Source organism: Labeo rohita, unplaced genomic scaffold (assembly GCF_022985175.1).
Source record: "Labeo rohita strain BAU-BD-2019 unplaced genomic scaffold, IGBB_LRoh.1.0 scaffold_87, whole genome shotgun sequence".
NCBI lineage: Eukaryota > Metazoa > Chordata > Actinopteri > Cypriniformes > Cyprinidae > Labeo > Labeo rohita.
The window spans coordinates 474,888-493,321 of record NW_026129821.1 but is presented as its reverse complement, the minus strand read 5'-3'; the positions used below and the strand labels follow the sequence as shown (position 1 = coordinate 493,321).

The 18,434-nt window shown below is 39.1% G+C and overlaps 1 protein-coding gene across 1 annotated transcript; it reads right to left on the bottom strand.

Annotated features, from left to right (window-relative positions):
• Window positions 1-5,313: 5,313 nt before the first annotated feature.
• txk (TXK tyrosine kinase) lies at window positions 5,314-17,095 on the bottom strand. The gene is made up of 15 exons (XM_051105036.1): window positions 17,002-17,095; window positions 14,408-14,459; window positions 14,069-14,123; window positions 13,799-13,986; window positions 13,612-13,671; window positions 13,359-13,413; window positions 13,199-13,272; window positions 13,001-13,128; window positions 12,853-12,927; window positions 11,930-12,101; window positions 9,819-10,035; window positions 9,121-9,185; window positions 7,771-7,889; window positions 7,531-7,688; window positions 5,314-5,604 (listed from the first exon to the last, which is right to left on the bottom strand). Exons 1-15 carry the CDS (start codon window positions 17,012-17,014, stop codon window positions 5,527-5,529), a joined length of 1,509 nt encoding a protein of 502 aa, XP_050960993.1. The 5' UTR covers window positions 17,015-17,095; the 3' UTR covers window positions 5,314-5,526.
• Between the last annotated feature and the right edge of the window lie 1,339 nt (window positions 17,096-18,434).

The following is an 18,434-nucleotide window of genomic DNA, read 5'->3' as shown; positions in this document are numbered from 1 at the left end:
ATGATCAAACTGTTTCAAATCTAGTGAATGAAGCTACAAACTCCATCATAATGCACAATGTTTCCATCTAACATGTATTTTGAGCTGCAGCTCGTCACATTAATGGAGTGTTTCACTAGTTAGCAGTAAACCGGTTACCACACCTCAATATGGAGCAGATTTGTGTTGGGTGTTATCTATGGAAATATCAATACTTCATTTGTAAACATCATACTTGTTTCGCTTATTTCAGTTAATGTCATCAAACTAGCGAGCTAAACCAGTAGTAGCGCTGACAGCGTCGTGTAAACATGACTGAACACGCGAAACACTGATGAACACACAAACCGAACCAATTAAGAGAGTCATTTACGCTGGAACCGCTCCGATTGATTCAGATCATTCTGATTAATTCGATCATTCACTTCAGTCATTTTAGAATTTCGACAGCTCTTCTAAACATCACTCACAGTGATGGGTGAAACGGAGCTGTTTGAAACTTAGAATCAGTTAAAGCATTGTGTTGCAAAATGATACTGACACGTTCAGGAATCATTTGACTCTGATCGGGATTTCGGAGCGGGTTCGCGAATCATTTGATTCAGTTTGCGCGAATCGTTTGATTCAGTTCGGTACTTCGGACGGGGTTAGCGAATCATTTGATTCAGTTCGCGAATTGTTTGATTCAGTTCGGGACTTCGGAGGGTTCGCGAATCGTTTGATTCAGTTCGGGACTTCGGAGGGTTCGCGAATCGTTTGATTCAGTTCGGGACTTCGGAGCGGGTTCGCGAATCATTTGATTCAGTTCGCGAATTGTTTGATTCATTTTGCAACTTCGGAGCGGGTTCGCAAATCATTTGATTCAGTTCGCGAATTGTTTGATTCAGTTCGGGACTTCGGAGCGGGTTCGCGAATCATTTGATTCAGTTCGCGAATTGTTTGATTCATTTAGCAACTTCGGAGCGGGTTCGCAAATCATTTGATTCAGTTCGCGAATTGTTTGATTCAGTTCGGGACTTCGGAGCGGGTTCGCGAATCATTTGATTCAGTTCGCGAATTGTTTGATTCATTTCGGGACTTCGGAGCGGGTTCGCGAATCATTTGATTCAGTTCAGGACTTCGGAGCGGGTTCGCGAATCGTTTGATTCAGTTCGGGACTTCGGAGCGGGTTCGCGAATCGTTTGATTCAGTTCGCGAATTGTTTGATTCAGTTCGAGACCTCGGAGCGGGTTCGCGAATCGTTTGATTCAGTTCGGGACTTCGGAGCGGGTTCGCGAATCGTTTGATTCAGTTCGCGAATTGTTTGATTCAGTTCGAGACCTCGGAGCGGGTTCGCGAATCATTTGATTCAGTTCGGGACTTCGGAGCGGGTTCGCGAATCATTTGATTCAGTTCGGGACTTCGGAGCGGGTTCGCGAATCATTTGATTCAGTTCGCGAATTGTTTGATTCAGTTCGGGACTTCGGAGCGGGTTCGCGAATCATTTGATTCAGTTCGCGAATTGTTTGATTCAGTTCGGGACTTCGGAGCGGGTTCGCGAATCGTTTGATTCAGTTCGGGACTTCGGAGCGGGTTCGCGAATCATTTGATTCAGTTCGCGAATTGTTTGATTCAGTTCGGGACTTCGGAGCGGGTTCGCGAATCATTTGATTCAGTTCGCGAATTGTTTGATTCAGTTCGGGACTTCGGAGCAGGTTACAATATAGATTGTTTTAAAGCAGCTTTACGGAAATAAACAGGAAAATAACAATTAATGATGTGAATGTAAACAAATATGAGAGAAATTCTGCTGTAAACATCTTTAAAAAACAGTCGTGTCACGATTCAGCTCAGTTCAGTTTTTGTTTAGATTCAGTTCGATAACTATTAAAGTTCATCTATTTACAGAACAAGTTCAATATCAGCTGTAATTCAGATCAGTTCAGGTCAAGTCTGGTTTATGATAATCCAATAATATCAGTGCTGTCAAATCAATAGTAACACTGAATATTAATTGAAATAGTATTGGATATAAATAATTCCATCGCTGACAGGTTTGGAACATCTGACTGTGATTCAGTGGTCAGATGATTCGTGTCCAGAGCAGCTCTGTGACTGAACACCCATCAGAGACACACAGCTGATTCCCTGTTAGTGTGAAATGACCTGTTCTGTGTGGCTGCTGTTGTGTAATCCAGTGTTATGTGCTGTTACACATTCATTCGCTTCACCAGGGGATTTTCCATTCTGTCTCCTCAAGGTAGTTAGATCTGCTTAAGAACTCTTGTTGTTTTTTGTTAGTTTGTTTTCATTTAGCAGATCCTTTTATCCGAAGCGACTTAGATTTACATTAAATTCACAAATGCATTTACACAGCAATTGCAGCTGTATCCTTTGACACCTGGTGCTGAGGTGGGTCTGAACAGGCATCATTTAGCATTTTTACACAGCTGAGTTAAGGCTGCTCTGTGCCTGCTCAAGATTCTGCGTAAAGATGTAATGCTGTATCAAAGGCTGATTAAATGAAGCCAGCTCTGACCCACCTCAGCCCCTAATATGAAAGCATACAGTTGCAATTGCTGCAAAAATGCATTTGTGCATTTGTGTAAATCCGGCCTAAGATGACACAGTAAACTCTGATCATCATCCTGCTCTTCAGACAACCAACATCAGACATAGAATATGAGATGAGATCAGGAAACAGACAGAACTGACGTGTGCTGCTCTTCACGTGAGCGCTGGAAGGATAATAAAGAGACACCTAAAACAAGCACACGAAATCTGCTGAAATCAATCAATAATCAAGTTCTCATGGATGACAGTGAGAACATATAGAGCGTCTCGTCTGCTGCTGAGATCGACTGCAGAGAAAAAAAAAACACGCAAATACGTCTGATTATGAGAAACAACAGACTAACTATATAAAAAGCAAGAAAATAATAGTAAATAGTGGGGCCTTACGGTGAGGGAGACTGTGAGAATGAAGAAGCACCGAGGAAACATTCTCATGTATGATGAGAGACGCACTGGATGATGTTTGAGATTTTCACTGAGATTTTAATTTTAAAAACACTTAAATGGGTCCTATTATGCTGTTTTGACTAAGACTAAGTCTTGATTTAGTTTTGAGGGTGTACTAGAACATGCTCTCATGCTTGGTGGTTCGGAAAACCCATTACTGTTCACATAATTCACATTATTACAATACATTTTACCTCAGCCTGGCACATAAAGCTCGATTAGTTTCGGGTTTGATGAAGACCCGCCTTCTGAAAAATTAAATGTGTTGTGATTGGTTAGCTGTACCACTGCGTTGTGATTGGTGAACAGCTTAGACGGTGTTTCAGCACTGACACGCCCCTTGTCAAAGAAGCAAGTTCCATGTACAACTGTTAGTGCAAGCTTGATTAAAGTGGTTCTTACGTTTTAAATATGGATATTTTTCTTACAAAAACACATCGATTCGCTACAGGAGGCCTTTATTAACCCCCCCGGAGCCGTGTGAGGCACGTTTTATTATGGATGGATGCACTTTATTGGACTTGTTTCGGACTGATGAAGAGAAACATCCGTCTATGCCGTTCTAAAGCTTGGGAGTGCCAGGATAATTGTTAATATAACTCCGACTGCATTCGTCTGAAAGAAGGAAGTAGTACGCTACAGTAGTGTTGGGTCCTATCGTCAGCCTGCGAGATTGTGCTAATTTATTAAATTATTTACATACTTAGTTTCATTGTCTGAGACCAGCTCCAGCCTAAGGCTAAAAGCAGCCTAACATTTTTAATATGACTTAATTTGTATTTAACATGACAGCAATTGAATAAAAACATTGTAAATTACTAATTATGATGCTTACATTTCCTTAGTTATTCAAGTTATTGCAACAACAGAAACCAAGCAAAGAACATCATCACTGATTAGCCTATTCTAGTGCAAGTTTATGCATTTACAAAAAACACTTGCGCTATAAACTAATGTTATCTAAACTGTATGATGAATAAATCTCTTACCACACGCTGCATACGTCTAACATCCGGAAAATCTCCCTTTGGACTGGACTTTGAGATTTGTAACTTTGTAGATCTTTTTTATGCCCAAACATACACACCACACACTGACTAAAGTTCAAAAAGTGAAAACGCATAATAGCACCCCTTAAATCTCCCTCAGGTTTGTGTGACCCTACCACTGATCTACATATAATGACTGGATCGCTCATTGCGTTCTAAACTGTCGTCAGGCAGTGAAGCCACCGGAAGTGTTCGATCCGCCATCTTACTATTCCCTACCGGCAGAGAGCACCATTGACTCACAGCTAAACCGCTGACCTAAAATCACCCGATTTTAAGCGTATCAGTCACACAGGACTAGTTTTTATGATATGTGTATGTAAATTCATTTTTACTTAAAGTCTTATCTGCAGTTTTTATCGTCTTTTCGAGCAGGATAAGCGATGTTTGGGAATCGTTCAGGTGGGTGTGTCAGCTGCGCACTTAACGACACAGTTCTGATCCAACACAAAATATATTTCTTAACGTAAGGAATTATGCAGGAAATAGTAAACATGAACATATATCTGGAATTAGTATCTGAAATTGATTCGAATATACAATAAATAATACAATACAAGCCTGTTATATTGCTCTATGTTGTATTGGAATTAAAATCTTGGAAATAAAGCTTTACGTCTTTAAATCCGTACCAGTTGTAATTAGTCAACGTTATTTCTCCAAGTTATGATGTGTATTTTAATGTCCCTAAGTGAGCAACATCTATTTCAAACGCTTAAAGATCGCGCAAATTATATTAAGTGCCAAATTACATTTATCTGACTACAACACCACCTGATTTTGCTCACTTTCGTCAATAAAATCTGAAACAAAGTCAGCCGCATCTCTTTTCAAACACAGCTGTTCCGTTTATGAATGAACGTGCGTTTTTAAACGAATCTGAGTCATTGATTCAATTACACATTGGTAAAGAGAGCTGAGAATGATTCAGTGATAAAATCCGTGGCTTAACGCCATCTGCTGACAGTTTTAGTTTCATTTTCATTTGATCTTTTTAGTTATGTAAATCATTTGATATTACTATATTCAAAATTTTATATTTAACATTTTTCGCATTATTAACGTTTATTATTAACATTTATCTCAAAATGAATGTTATGTAGGCTGAATTAACAAACGTTTAAATCATTACCTGCTTCAAAATTATGTTAACGAAATCATTGTTGAAACCTGTATATATATTCTCTATTATAGATCAGTGGACCACACACACACACACACACACACACACACACACACACACACACAGTGCAGCTCCTCCCAGTGGTGAGAATCTTTATTCATGTCCTCAGGTGCTTATGAACTTACAGACTGACATGAAGTTGCATGTTTACAGTGTACAAATATAAAACATCTCATTATCTTAAAAATGACTGTAAAATGACAGTTCGTCAAACACACACACACACACACACACACACACACACACATCAGCTCATGCTGAAGATCAACAGACGTCCTCAAGCGTCCTCCTGTTCTCTGAGCTGTGTGTGTGTGTTCATGTGTCCGTCTCCTCTTCAGTGATCTGTTTGATATTCTGCAGTAGCTCAGAAAAAGACGGTCGCCCATGCGGTCTCTGAAAACAAGAAGCACACACACACAGTTATTCTGAGTGCTGTGATGTCAGTGATAGACACGATGGATCATACAATTGCTGAGTTTGTAAAGTTTTGTCTCCTCTAACTCAGAAATCAGAAATCTGCAGACTGAGAAATGTTCAGCCAGGCCCGTCGCCAAAGGGGGGCAGTGAAACACTCATTGTACTGATCTAGCATTAAATATTGCCAAACCATTTCACTTAAAGGAGAAGTTCACTTCCAAAACAAAGATTCACAGATAATGTACTCACCCCCTTGTCATCCAAGATGTTCATGTCTTTCTTTCATCAGTCGTAAAGAAATTATGTTTTTTGAGGAAAACATTTCAGCATTTTTCTCCATATAATGGACTGATATGGTGATATGGTGAGTTAGAACTTCCAAAATACACTTTAAATGCAGCATCAAACGATCACAAATGCGGTTGTAAACGATCCCAGCCGAGAAAGAAGGGTCTTATCTAGCGAAATGATCGGTTATTTTCATAAAAATAATACAATTTATATACTTTTTAATGTCAAACGCTCGTCTTGTCTTACTCTGTCTGGACTGTTTTTGTTCTGGTTCATGTCAGTTAGTGTATGTGGAAAAACTCATCTCATGTTCTCCCTCAACTTCAAAATCGTCCTATATCACTGTTTGACCTTTTTTGTTAAGGGTGTTTGATCTTCTTTGCATGTTCACTTTGCAAACACTGTGTCTGTACTTCTGCAGCGATGTAGGATGATTTTGAAATGATTTTTGAAGTTGAGGGAGAAAATACGACATTCCCTAACTGTCTTGAGTCAGAATACACAGAGTTAAGGCAGAGTAAGACAAGACGAGCATTTGACATTAAAAAGTATATAAATGGTATTATTTTAATGAAAATAACCAATCGTTTCACTAGACAAGGCCCTTCTTCCTCGGCTGGGATCGTTTACAACCGCATTTGTGATCGTTTGAAGCCGCATTTAAACTGCATTTAAACTGTATGTGAATCTTTGTTTTGGAAGTGGACTTCTCTTTTAAAGAACCACTAGTCTCTAGAAGGTAATAACTCAGTATTTTCATCCACCTGTTTTATGCACATTTTGGTATATCGCATTAAAAACGCTGGATGGAAACGCCAAGATGTGCAGAAATTCTAAAAATGCGAGTAAAAAGCTTATGTGCTCAAAAAAGTGGTTAAAAGTGATTTTCATCCGGTAAGAAAACATGCGCATAAACTATGATGGAAACACTTTAATGCACATTAAAAAAAAAAAGCGTAACTCTGCGATGGGGCAGCATAACTGGACTAACCAATGAACCGATCTCTGCAGCATCTGAAATGCTAGTTTTGTCATTCTAAAATGCTTGAGCAAAGTCTCGTCGAAGTGCTTCATTATAATTAACTTCCAGATCTGCGTTCCCAAACAGCAGGCTCCGAAATAAACTAACATGAACCAACATGTGTTTCACCTGCACGCTCTGAACCTTTTACAATTACAAATAATGTCTTATTCTTATCTACAAAATGACATCATAAGCTGTTTCTGCTACTATAAGGGAAAAAATCTAAGCGACTGCACCGGTGCCTCTCGTGGGAAATATCTGTGTTTGTGCCGTATGAAAGATGTATCGGTGCAGTTTCTCTTTAAATTCGTTTTGGTTAGATTTTTCTATGTTGTTTATAACGAATGCCATTATAAATTGTGATTTATTTTAATTTGTATATATAAATTTGTGCCATAATTTTATAGCTGCTCATAACTGTGTTCCCCTATAAAAACGAAATGCCCCCCCATTCAAGATTTTCTGGCGACGGGCCTGCGTTCAACGGCTACTGTCAGCTCATTCAGACAGTAAATGAAGGAAAATCTGCACCAGTCGTGTCGTGTCGTGTATGGACTGTGAAGTGTGTGTGTGTGTGTGTGTGTCACCTCATGCCAGCAGCGGTACATGATGTTGTAAATGTGCGCAGACGCCCGGTGAGGCCTGTAGAGACGCCCGCCCTGCGTCACCTCCTCCACCACCTCCAGGTTGGAGCGGTTCTCAAACGGCGTCTTTCCCTCCGCGAAAACCTCCCACATCATCACGCCTGTTCACACAAACGCACACGCATCAACACACACCCACAACACACACACGCACCACCCCGACCTCTGACCTCCAGTCCTCACCAAATGACCAGACGTCTGACTTGTTGCTGAACTTGTTGAAGTGAAGAACTTCAGGTGGAGACCATTTGACGGGGAACCTGGAGCCCATGGAGCTGGTGTACTGATTGTCCAGAACGTACCTGCAGGACGAGACACGTCAGTGAGGATCTACAGGACGCGTTATTCTGAATGCCGTCCAAATGCGCAAAACATCAGGTTTTTCTGTCTTTATGTATAAAAACTGGAGACGCAGCGGTTTTTAAAAAAGTGCAGCTCAGAATGTGAGAGTCTTAAGAGGTTCTTTTGACACGTGATGCAATAACAGAAATATTTCTCTCCAGGTTCTTTACTTAAAAGAAAGGTTGTGATAATGGCTTGAAGAAGTGCTGTAGTATCTTCTGATTGGTCCAGTGTTTTGGAACTGACATTGACGAGCGCTGCTGCATTTAAAAGTTCTTTTGATCAGACACAGCGTCTTAAAAACACAGCGCTTAAAAGAGGCGATACATGAGCACAACAGTCATATATGTGACCGTGGACCACAAAACCAGTCGTAAAGGTCAGTTTTGTTGAAACTGAGATAAATACATTATCTGAAAGCTGAATAAATGATATAATAATCTATGTGTGGTTTGTTAAGACAGAACAATATTTCGTCGAGATGCAACTACTCGAAAATCTGAGGGTGCAAAAAAAATCAAAATATTGAGAAAATCACCTTTAAAGTTGTCCAAATGAAGTTCTTAGCAATGCATATTACTAATTAAAAATTAAGTTTTGATATATTTACAGTAGGAAATTTACTAAATATCTCCATGGAACATGATCTTAATATCCTAATGATTTTTGGCATAATATTTATGCTTTATGCAATTTGCCATATTGTTGTGTATTGCTACAAATATACCCGTGATACTTAAGACTGGTTTTGTGCTCCAGGATCACAAATGTCATTCCAGCATGTGTATACACAGAAAAACAATGGAAAAGTAGCTAATTGGAATGGAAAAACGTTGTGTGAACGACCCCTAAGGGAACGGCACATTTTACCATTTATCAGTCAAATCATTATGGGAATGTTACTTTTAAATGTTCTCTGAACACTCTGAAACAAGTTGTAACATTTAAAAAATGTTGTGACTAAAATGTAAAAAAAAAAAAAAAGAAGTATAAATACTGTTTTTGTGCTAACATTTTGAGAACATTATTAAAGACCAAATAACTTTGAACAAATGTTTTATAAACATTATGACTCGTTCGTAACTTTGAGAGAACATTGCCAGAATTAGATCAGTGTGGATCAGAAGGTGACTGTTCAGGTGGGTTAGAGTTATGGTTAGGTTAAGGTTAGGTTGTGGTCAGTACTCTGACCTGGTCATGCCAAAGTCGCACACCTTCACCACATTCCTCTCGTTCACCAGGCAGTTCCGCGCGGCCTGCAGACACACACACACACACACACACACACACACAGCATGTTATTGTCATCAGCTCGTGATGTAATACAGTCATTCGTGACTGTGTGTTATTTCTTTGAAATCAGCTGCTGTCTCAAAACAATATTCAGGTAAAATCTGCTGGACCAACTGGAAAATCAACATTTATGCCTCTGCTGGTGAACTGGTGAACTGTACGATCAGTTTGTGTTTTATTTTTACCTCTGTTTTGAGAAAAACAACATACTCTTCATACTGATCTGTGACGCTGCTTTGAAACATTCTACACACATGAAAGAGATCATCTGACCGTCTGTAAACAGCTGTTTGTATCATACGGCCTGAAAACATGCAAACTGCACACATTTGGCCAGGCTTTCTCGAGACACCATTAACATTTAAATGTGCTTTTAAAGCTTTAAATGAGTTGCTGACCACACTAGTCTATAGTACTCAACATTTAAAGTGGATCAATAAAGTTGATCAAAGTTGTCCTAAGACAAGAACGGGTATTTTTTTAGTTTTAGGACGACTTTGATGATAGGTTTTGATCCACTTCAAATGTTGACTACTGTAGTGTACTCCTGTCCCTGTGTAAGAAACACATCATGTGTCAAGCGGGTTGTGTCTGACCAGGTCTCTGTGAATGAAGTTGTTCTGCTCCAGGTACTCCATCCCCTCACACACGTCCTGACACATGAAGAGCAGCTTGACGCGGCCCAGAGTTTTGCTGTGCTGCCGCAGGAAGTGCAACAAACAGCCGTTCTCCATGAACTCCGTCACGATGCAGATGGGTCGCTGTGTGACACACACCCCGTACAGCTGGACCAGCTTAGGGTGACAGAGACGCCTGCACGCACACACACACACACACACACGAGTTACAGAAAGACGGTGTTCAGCAGCTCAGATCACTGACGATAAACCGCGAGGCCCATCAAAGCGCGGTCACAGATGTTGTTTGCTTTACTTGTGTATCTCACAGTCCATCAGTGAGAGTCTAGAACATTTTCATTAACAAAGATAAGACGTTTAACTTAAGGAGAGTCATTCTGTGTTGTGGGTTAAACTCAGCAGAAAATGTTCTCACAACCTTTAAACGTTTTTTAAAAGTGACATAAACGCCCAAGTGAAAAATAAATATACTAAAATGTATTTAAAATACATTTATTTCATGCTAAGTATATTATAAATACATTTACATCTTATGTACTTAATAAAAATACCCTGCAGTTGTACTGTTAGTGTACTAAACTGGTATATTTAAACTCTGCTAAATTGGAACAACTCATTTTGTACTCAATGCACTTTAATTGTGCTGAAGTCCAATCAAAGATATACTTAAAGATATACTGGAGTATATTTGATTGTGCTGAAGTGGAACTATTGCAAGGATACTTTAGGTACACTTGAAATATTTTGCATTTAAAGACCGATGTTATTTAAAGATCACACGATCTTCATCAGTAGTGACATTAAGACATATTTTAGGCTTAATATTAAGAAATATGCATTGTGTCCAAATAAAGCTTAATTACTTTCTTAATATTTTTTTATATCAGTAAGTCTCGAGTGATATGTCAGTAAATATGTCAATAGACTTGAACTATACTTAGTGTAAAATAAATGCATTTTAAATCTATTACTTTCTTACATTCTTAAAGTAGTGTTTATGGAACAATCTTAGAACTTTTTTAATATTTGATGTGTGACCCTGGAGCACAAAACCAGTCTTAAGTGTCACGGGTATATTTGTATCAATAGCCAACAATGCATTGTATGGGTCAAAATGATCCATTTTTCTTTTATGCCAAAAATCATTAGGATATTAAGTAAAGATCATGTTCCATGAAGATATTTTGTACATTTCCTAACCTAAATATATCGAAACTTAATTTTTGATTAGTAATATGCATTGAACTTCATTTGGACAACTTTAAAGGTGATTTTCTCATTATTTAGATTTTTTTGCACCCTCAGATTCCAGATTTTCAAATAGTTGTATCTCGGCCAAATATTGTCCTGTCATAACAAACCACAAGCTTATTTATTCAGCTTTCAGATGGTGTATACATTTCTCAAAACAATTTTATGATGTTATTTGATGAACATTCAAAAGTTTTTGTAACCTTTAAATAATGTTAGAATCAGGACGAGAAAACTGGACGTTTTAACATTCTTAGAAATTTAAAAATAATATTTTTAAATAACGTAACAAATAATTTTGGGGTGAATATATATATTTACATATGTGATGCAACCTATAAATAATGTTTTATTTATGAAAACGTTTTAGAAACATTTCAAAACAATGTTCCCACAAGTTTTTCCTAACCTAATTTTGTCACCCAGGAACAAAGCAAAAGCAAAGCTCTTTCCAATCTCGTGCGATCACAGATGGAGAAGGGAAAGATGTGAGGAGCGCGAGACTTCAATCGCCTCTGTTTGACCTCACTGAGATATTAGAGATTTCACTCAGAGTTTGTCTTCCTGTGACAAGTGACAGATTGAAGCCGGCAGAATGAGCGAGTTTTTCCATCACACACACCTCCGGATTCTTCCAGAAGTGTCTGAGTGACTTGCAGAGCAGGTTGAATGAGAAACAGACGCTGAATGAGGGAGTGATAAGAATCTAACGCTCACAGCACAGGAAGTCTCTCTCTCTCACACACACAGACGTCCACCCACCCACCACACTTTCCAGCTCGCAGCAACTTTCCACTCATTTGGTGTGTGTGTCTTACGTCATGATCTTGGCTTCCTCTATGAAATCATCTTCACTCATGGCTCCTTCGTTGATGGTTTTGATGGCCACTTTATGCTGCGCCCTCCAGTTGCCCAGTCGCACCACTCCGAACTGACCGCTGCCCAGCTCCTTCATGAAGGTCAGCTCCGACGGGTTGATCTCCCACTTATCTGCACGCAGACACACAGAGAACATCGGCGCGCGAGCTCTAGTGTGTTCGTGAGTCAGTCGTGGCACTAGAAACACTAAGGTCACGGCTTTGATTCCCAGTGAAAGCAAAAACTGATGAAACGTACATGTGAAGAAAAGTGTCTGATGCCAAATGCATTCATGTAAATGTCATTAGGTGTAGATCTGCCCACTTAGACAGGAAATGGCAAGCAAAGAGTTATTTTTAGTCGACGGGATCTGAATTTAAAGCACAGTTGGTTTTCCTGACCCCATTGATGGATATTTGTTCTTGTTTTAATCGTAAACTCACTTAATTTTGATAAGTTTCTCAGAAAACAAGACTTCTAACCCTTAGGAACCGATCCCTATCTTGCTTTATTCATATGTTCATTTCTTATTCATATATTGCTCTCCCCTCCTCTGCACACTGAATAAACTCAAATACACACTCAGACGTATTAGTTTATTCTGATTAATCACACTACAACTGCTTTGTATTATAAAACGTTTTCCAAATAAGCGTTTTGGATGTTTTCTTTCCATTAGTCTGAAAAAAGACATGATATGGAAGCAAAATAGAGCAAAATCACAAAACTGAGCTTTATCTCTAGTGTCTCATCTTTAGATTACAGGCTCTTTTATGTTTTTTTATTGTTTCATAATTCATTTCGACCCTTAAAGTGCAGCGGTTGACGCTCAGATGCAATGTTTGTCATGTTTGTCGTTCACGTGTGTGTGTGTCAGTCTCACCTGAACTGAATCCCGCTGTGGCCGGCAGACATTTGCCCATGGGGCCGATGGGATATCGCAGTCTGGAAACCAGCCCTGATCAGACGCACAGACAGATCATCATCAGCTCATCTCAGCAGAACCACAGAGCAGAAGTGAACAGAATTACCTGCTGCGTTGTGTCTGTGGTAGTTGATGAGCTCAGGAATGGAGTCGAACACGTGATTCTCTGCCAAGAAGAACTGAGCCGCGTCAGTCTGCTTGATCTGGTAGTGCCTCACCTCCCCTTTACCTGAACTGATCAATCAGTCAAGCCATCAATCAGCGGATCAGACGATCGGTCAGTGAACTGATGACGAGTCTTTACCTGTGTGCGTAAACAGAGACGGTGTAGCTGTTGGGCTGACTGGAGCTCCTGACCACAAACCCTCCGTCCTTCCCCTGAAACACACACACACACATGAGGAAGATGATACAGATGATGATGATGGATCAATTGTTGATGATTGCTAAATGGCCTTCTTTACCTCTTGTCTGAGTAAATGTTCTGCTTCAGCTCTGTTGACGTTCTTGCAGTACCAGCTGATGAAGATCATCATCATCATCATCACACACACACACACACACACACTGTCAGTGACCAGTGAACTCTGAATGATTTGATGCAAATCTGGATTCAATTAAAGACATCTGGAGTGACTCTGATTGATTTAAAGAGATCTGAAGATGATTCTGATTGGTTAAAGAAATCTGGAGTTAATCTGATTGGTCAATACTCACTCATTGGCCTCTATAGTTCCAATTTCTGTAACATAGTTACTGGGAATGAAGCCTTTGTTCCTGACAGAGAGAATCAGCAGACATCAACACATGTGAACTCATGCAACACACTCTCACACTCACACAAACTCACACACACACACACACACACACTCTCTCTCTTACACACACTCACACACACTCTCACCCGTGTTTGTCTTTGGCTCTCCACCACAGCTGATCTTGTTTGTGGAGGATGATGTACGTCTCTCCATGACGGAGCGTCAGGTCTGAACTCTCTCTGGCCGTGAAGTCGTACATGGCCACCACCTTCATCACACCGCTATCATCATCCTCAGGAGGAGACGGTGGGAGCTTCTTCTGAGACAGCTGAGTCTGAGACATGAGGAGCGAACCATTACAGCAGCACAGGATGAACGAACGAATCACTGAACGGACAAACGGACGACTGCATTACCGTATAGATGGATCCCGGATACCTGTTGGTGTTCACATCCACACGAGTGCTACTTCTGGAAGAGAGAGAGATCACGGCTCATTACTGTTTCACACACCTGAACTACTGTTTGTTTCAGAGTTTTGAGCAGATGCTTCATCTGATGCTTCACCAGCAGCTCTTAATGCAGTGTCAGGGGGAACGTCATTCACAGCAAACATTTCACACATGATGATCTGACATCATTTTATGAGCTGTTCCCAGCGATTGTTTCGTGCTAATGGTGTTTTGACCTTTGACCTCCGGTTTCAATCATGCGGACCGGTTCTAGACCGCATCACACATCACAGCACGTCGTACCTGGTCTGTAGAGCACAACAGCAGCAGCAGAAGATGGAGTGAATGGACTGATCTGGAGGAGAGAAACAGATGATGAGCTGCAGAAACACAGATGGAGGACGACGGTCGGTTCACAAAACCACCGACGCTTCAAAACCACCAAAACACCTGTTTCAGAGAATCTTGGTTAACTTTACTTCAGCTTTTCACTCATCTTAGCTGTGTTTTGTAGTTTGCCCTCATTACCTTTCATGTCATTCATACTGGATTCAGAAGCATCGACTGAACATTGGTGTAGGATTTACCTTCAAACTGTTTTCTCACAGAAACCTCGAGCAAATGTCACAAATAATTTGGCAAGTGAATTAGAAGTGAATTCCTGAAGTAGAAATCATGTATCTAAAAATAATTCGACTTTACAGAGTCCTCTTCAACAAACGTTAACGGAGTCACAGCAACAGGTTCCCAAATCACAAAAAACATCCAAATTCATCACAGAAACACAAGATCTTCAGCATCTTGTCAGTTCTGTGGGTAAGAGCAGAACATTTCTGAAGAACAAGGGTGTGAAGTGGCTTCAGCTGCAACACAATGACCAGCTGCACAAACCACACACTTCCTGTCAACACAAAGGTGAAAAGATTCATCAGCGAGCCTCGGACCAGCAAACACACCAGCAACAGCACTGATCGCACACTCAGCGCTCGCAAACCACACGCTTACTCCTGCGAGGATCACAGATCAAACCGTAATGACCTGTTGACTCTCAGAAAAAAGGCAGAAAAGCTCTTAGAAAATGCACCATTTTGGGGTGAATAAGGTACATGTGCACTTTTTGAAAGGGTGACAGCTTATTTTTGAGAGTGTAGAAATGTTTGGATGGAAAACATTTTTCTAATTTTTACCGCATTAGTCAATTTTGAGACTTTGCTCGATTTTGCTTTCATAACATTTGTGACCCTGGAGCACAAAACCAGTCTTAAGTCGCTAGGATATATTTGTAGCAATAGCCAACAATACACTGTATGGGTCAAAGTGAATCATAATTTTCTTTTATGGCAAAAATCATTAGGATATTAAGTAAAGATCATGTTCCCTCAAGATATTTTGTAAATTTCCTACTGTAAATATATCAAAGCTTAATTTTTGATTAGTAATATTCACTGCTAAGAACTTCATTTGGACAACTTTAAAGGTGATTTTCTCAATATTTTGATTTTTTTGCACCCTCAGATTCCATATATCAAAATAGTTGTACCTCGGTCAAATATTATCTTATCCTGACAAACCATACATCAGTGGAAAGCTTATTAATTCAGCTTTCAGATGGTGTGTAAATCTCTATTTCGAAAAACTGGTTTTGTGGTCTACAGTCACATATCTTCTTTCAGACTAGCAGAAAAAAAAGAATCCAATAAACACATTCAAATGTTTATTTTATTGCACTTTATGTATTCGCGTCTGTAGATTTTAACTCCAATCTATATCTTTAAAGAGTTTTTTCTCTTACAAACACCAAATGTTATGGTTTTATTCCTGTATATATATTCTGTATTCTGAACGTTTGTTCATATTTCATTCACACTGATTTATACAACATTCTGCTTCTAAAAACATGGTGAAAATGTGTTTGTTTTCTGTCTGTTGACCGTATTTTCTGATTTACGGAGTGACAAAAAGAGAAATCCAAAACCTTCTGATATGACAACAAAATCACACTAGAACTATGAACCTGACTTTATCCACCAGATTTATATTCTGGAAATGTACGATAATCAGTGCATATTTAATTAATTAACTCATCTGCACATTTACTGCACCGGGGGAGTATGGTGATCTCTGTTAGTTCATTCTCGTCTTTCCTTAAACAGACTGAAGTTCATGAAGGTGCTGAAGTTATTTCCTAAGATAATGGTTCCGGTGAAGAAGGAGAAGCGTCTGAATCTGGGTCGCACACCCACACCGAGCCTTCAGTCACTCTCACTGCTGAGGGGAAATTTCACTTTCCAATATTCAACGCAAAGAACCCAAAAGTAACTGCAACGGGTGTAAAATGAAAAGCAGTATAGTGATACAATAACCTTCATTAACAGATCAGTCAAACGTATAAAACGGAACGGAGCAGTAGTTCATGTACGTTCAGTTATAAACAATTCTTGATCATTAGTCGAGCTGTTAAAGGGACGGTTCACCAAAATAAACATCGGCATCATTTACTCACACAACCAAACAACTTCCTCAGAAGATGTGCATTTGCATTTCTCAGCAGACATAAAGTCAGGTGTACATAAGGACAGGATGACGATTTTGTATGAACGACTGTGTGTGTTTGTAATTAAAGATAACATGAACGCTTCCACACTGATGAGTGTGCTTTAACAGAGCTGCTGAATGAATGGAGATGTGCTCATACATCAGTCCTCCTGTTAAAACACTGTTCATATTGTCCCTGACACACACACACACACATGTAAAGCGGCTGCTGAATGGATATATAAAAGCAGCACACAGATAAACATGACATAGAGATTCAGTGCAGGTACTAAACTGAGAGCATCAGTCAATCGTCTGGTCAATAATCACATTATTATGAGGTGAAATGTTCTCATACTCACTGGAGTGAATCATTATACTGCCGTCAGTCTGTCAGTCCGTCCTGATACACTATAATCAGCATGTGTGTGTGTGTGTGTGAACATGAGACAGGAGGAAAGGGTGACGTACGTTACACACACACACACACACATACATATACACACGCAGTCCTTCCGCTACAGGATGTCACATCATGAAGGAGAGAGCAGACAATGATACACACTCACTCACTCTCTCTCACACACACACACACACACACACACATATATATATAGTGTTTTATTATTGGCACGGATGTTCTCACTGGGGCTTTTTATTTAAGAGATAAGGCATAAGCCATTATTCCTTTGAATAAGCATGCATATATTTTATTTCACAGTAATACCGAAAATTACCCAAATACTTATCATAACTTACAATCAGTATTTAACCAGTCAGTCAGATTATTACCGGTCAACCAACCTCAAAAAAAAAAAGAAAGAGAGAGAATGAATGTTTATTTGGGGGTTAAAAGGCCATAATAATCATAATTCATTAGTAATATCCACTAATATTATTGATCTGAATAATAATACTGTCTTCCGTGAAGCTGAAATTTAATTTGTTTCATTATTATTGGATTTCACAACATCAACATTTATTTTCCCATTTATTACTGTGAAGCTGTTTGTAACTGATTACAATTCTATATAAATCAAATTGACTTCAAATATTATTGCTATGCTGTATAGTGTATTTTAGTATATGAACTGTACGTTGTTTATTGTTAAATCTCATGAGTCTCTCTGAAGAGTTCATGTTGAGTTTTAGACAAACTTCTGTCATTTTACAAACACATATTTCACTCCGTGTTTATTTCAGAGCCTCGTTTGAGACTCAAACTCTTCATGGGACTGTAGAAAAAAAAGATCTAAAATGATCTATTGTGCAGTCATTTCCTTATTATTCAGACTGGGAGCTTACATTATTTTGAACTGAACTGAATTGTAATGAATTGAACTTAATTAAACTGAGCTGAATTCATCAGAATTAAACTGATTTGAACTGAACTGAACTTAAGGGAATTGAATTGAACTGAACAGAACTTAATTGAATTGAATTGAAAGGAACTGTATTGAATTGAATCGAACTGAATTGAACCAAACTGAACTGAATTTAATTCAACCAAAATGAACTAAATTAAACTGAATTGAACTGAACGGAATTGAAATGACCTAAATTAAACTGAATTGAATTGAACAGAACAGAACTGAATTTAATTTAATCTAATTGAATTGACTTGAGTTGAACTGAACAGAACTAAATAGAATTGAACTGAACTGAATTTATTTGACCTGAATTAAACTGAACTGAACTGAATTGAACTGAACTGAACTAAACTGAATTGAACTGACCTGAATTAAACTGAATTGAACTGAACTGAACTTAAGTGAATTGAACTGAATTGAGTTGA